Genomic DNA, 1,887 nt, shown 5'->3' with positions numbered 1-1,887 from the left:
ATCAGCGACCCCGAAAGACCTTAAGTCAGATCCCCGCCATCTGGACCCGAACTGAGCCGCATCGGCCCCGAGGCTGCGGCATAAAGCTGTTTGCACAAACAGATTGGCGCTAGAAGGAGGGCCCCGAATGTCGAGGGATCCTCAGACTGACCCCGACGAACCCCCAACTGAGGGATCATTCTTAACAGGGCCGACGGCCGTGCGCCCCTCGCGTGATGGTCCACGGGCGGACGACCTCATCACGACCTCGGAACACTACTAGTGTTTGTTCAACGACCCGGGTCTGCTTCCGCCCGAGGGCACTCCCAGCGTCCCTTCGCCCGTGTCGACCGAGGCCTTCCAGGACCTTGCCCATCAGGTCCGAACTTTGGTGGGAATGGTGCAGACCGTCATCCCGCTCATTTCTCAATCAACAAACCCGTCGACGGCCCAGCCAACGCATCGATTGGAGCCATCTGCGCCTGCTCACGTAACCACCCCGGTGCTCCCTGGCTCACCCCGGACCCGGGCATTTCCCCTTGGAGATCAAGCAGTGGGAAACCCTATCGGTCGACCCGAGCAGGAGACGATATCCTCGGGCTCAACGGACTCCCTTCGGGCCCAGCTACGCCTTTTCAATCAATGACTTGAAAAAGTACAGAAGGAGGTTCGTACCTCAAAGGGAGAGCTAGGGGACAATGCGCACCGGGGGTCGCCATTCGCGGCTGAAATACAGGACCAGTCGGTGCCCGCGAACTTTCAACTTCCCTCCCTAGACGCTTACGACGGCGCCACCGACCCGATGGACCATGTGGCCGCCTTTCGGGCTCAGATGGCACTATACGGAACTTCAGACGCTCTCATGTGCAGGGCATTTCCTACGACCCTGAGGGGGCTAGCTCGCACATGGTACAGCGGCCTGAAGACCGGGGGAATCGCCTCCTTCGATCAGCTCGCCAGGGAGTTCGAGTTCAACTTCCTAGCTTTGGCCCGACCGAAGCCATCCGTCACCCTGCTCCTTGGACTAAACCAAAAAGAGGACGAACCCCTCTCCCGTTTTGTAAATCGATTCACCACGGAAATCCGGGGTTTGCCAAATGCTCACCCCTCTTTGTTGATGCAGGCATTCATGGCGGGTCTCCATTCCTCTAGGTTCTTCTGGTCCCTCGTGGAATGGCCCCCTGCCGCAGTTTCAGAAATGCTTCAGCGAGCCAACCAGTATGTTGCGGCGGAAGCCTGGATGTCGGAGAGGCGAGACGAGCATAAAAGTGTTGGGAAATCATAGGGGGCGACATCATATGCGTAGCGGAAGAACAAGAAAACAAAAATCCCCGATTCCCAAAAAGATGTTCATCGTCGTGCGAAGATTGGTGCGCAAAATCCGCAAAAAACACAAAACTGCGTATAGAGATTGTGTTACCTAGGGAGATCGTATATCCCTGTTTCCTTGCAGATCCTTAGGAGAGGGTGAAGGAGGTCAAGCGTCATCCTCTCTAGCGGTGATCCACACAGCAGGGTTGCGACGACGCTCCTCAAAACTCCAGGCCTACTCTGAGGTGGAGAGGGAGAGGAGAATAGGAAGGGCAAGCAAAGACTCTAGCCTTTGAGGCTGTGAATCCCTCCTATTTATAGAGATCCCGTGTCAAAACCCTAATGGGTCCTTTCCCTAGTGGGTATTGGATCTGCATCCAATAAGACAAGGGCTCCGTCGGATATCTCATATCCGAACCTCTACTCATCGCAATGCCTACCATATGTGTGTGACCCTCTAGGCCCAATATCGAGCTGGCCGTGAGTCATACCTGTCAGAACTCCTTCTAACTCAGTGAATTATTATCTCTGTAATAATTCACTCGACTCATCGACTACGGAAGTACTAGGCCACTACGCCGTAGTCCCCAGACGATA

At 55.4% G+C, this 1,887-nt stretch overlaps 1 protein-coding gene across 1 annotated transcript; it reads left to right on the top strand.

Annotated features, from left to right (window-relative positions):
• Window positions 1–781: 781 nt before the first annotated feature.
• LOC135632511 (uncharacterized) lies at window positions 782–1,264 on the top strand. Its single transcript, XM_065141120.1, has one exon. The coding sequence runs from the start codon at window positions 782–784 to the stop codon at window positions 1,262–1,264; it is 483 nt and encodes a 160-aa protein (XP_064997192.1).
• The last annotated feature ends 623 nt before the right edge of the window (window positions 1,265–1,887 follow it).

Source organism: Musa acuminata, chromosome BXJ3-3 (genome assembly GCF_036884655.1).
Source record: "Musa acuminata AAA Group cultivar baxijiao chromosome BXJ3-3, Cavendish_Baxijiao_AAA, whole genome shotgun sequence".
Taxonomy (NCBI): domain Eukaryota; kingdom Viridiplantae; phylum Streptophyta; class Magnoliopsida; order Zingiberales; family Musaceae; genus Musa; species Musa acuminata.
This window is presented reverse-complemented; position numbering and strand designations above follow the sequence as displayed.

Bases quoted from the DNA above. Each gene is read 5' to 3' on its own strand.
- LOC135632511 (XM_065141120.1), top strand. From the start codon at position 782: ATGGACCATGTGGCCGCCTTTCGGGCTCAGATGGCACTATACGGAACT.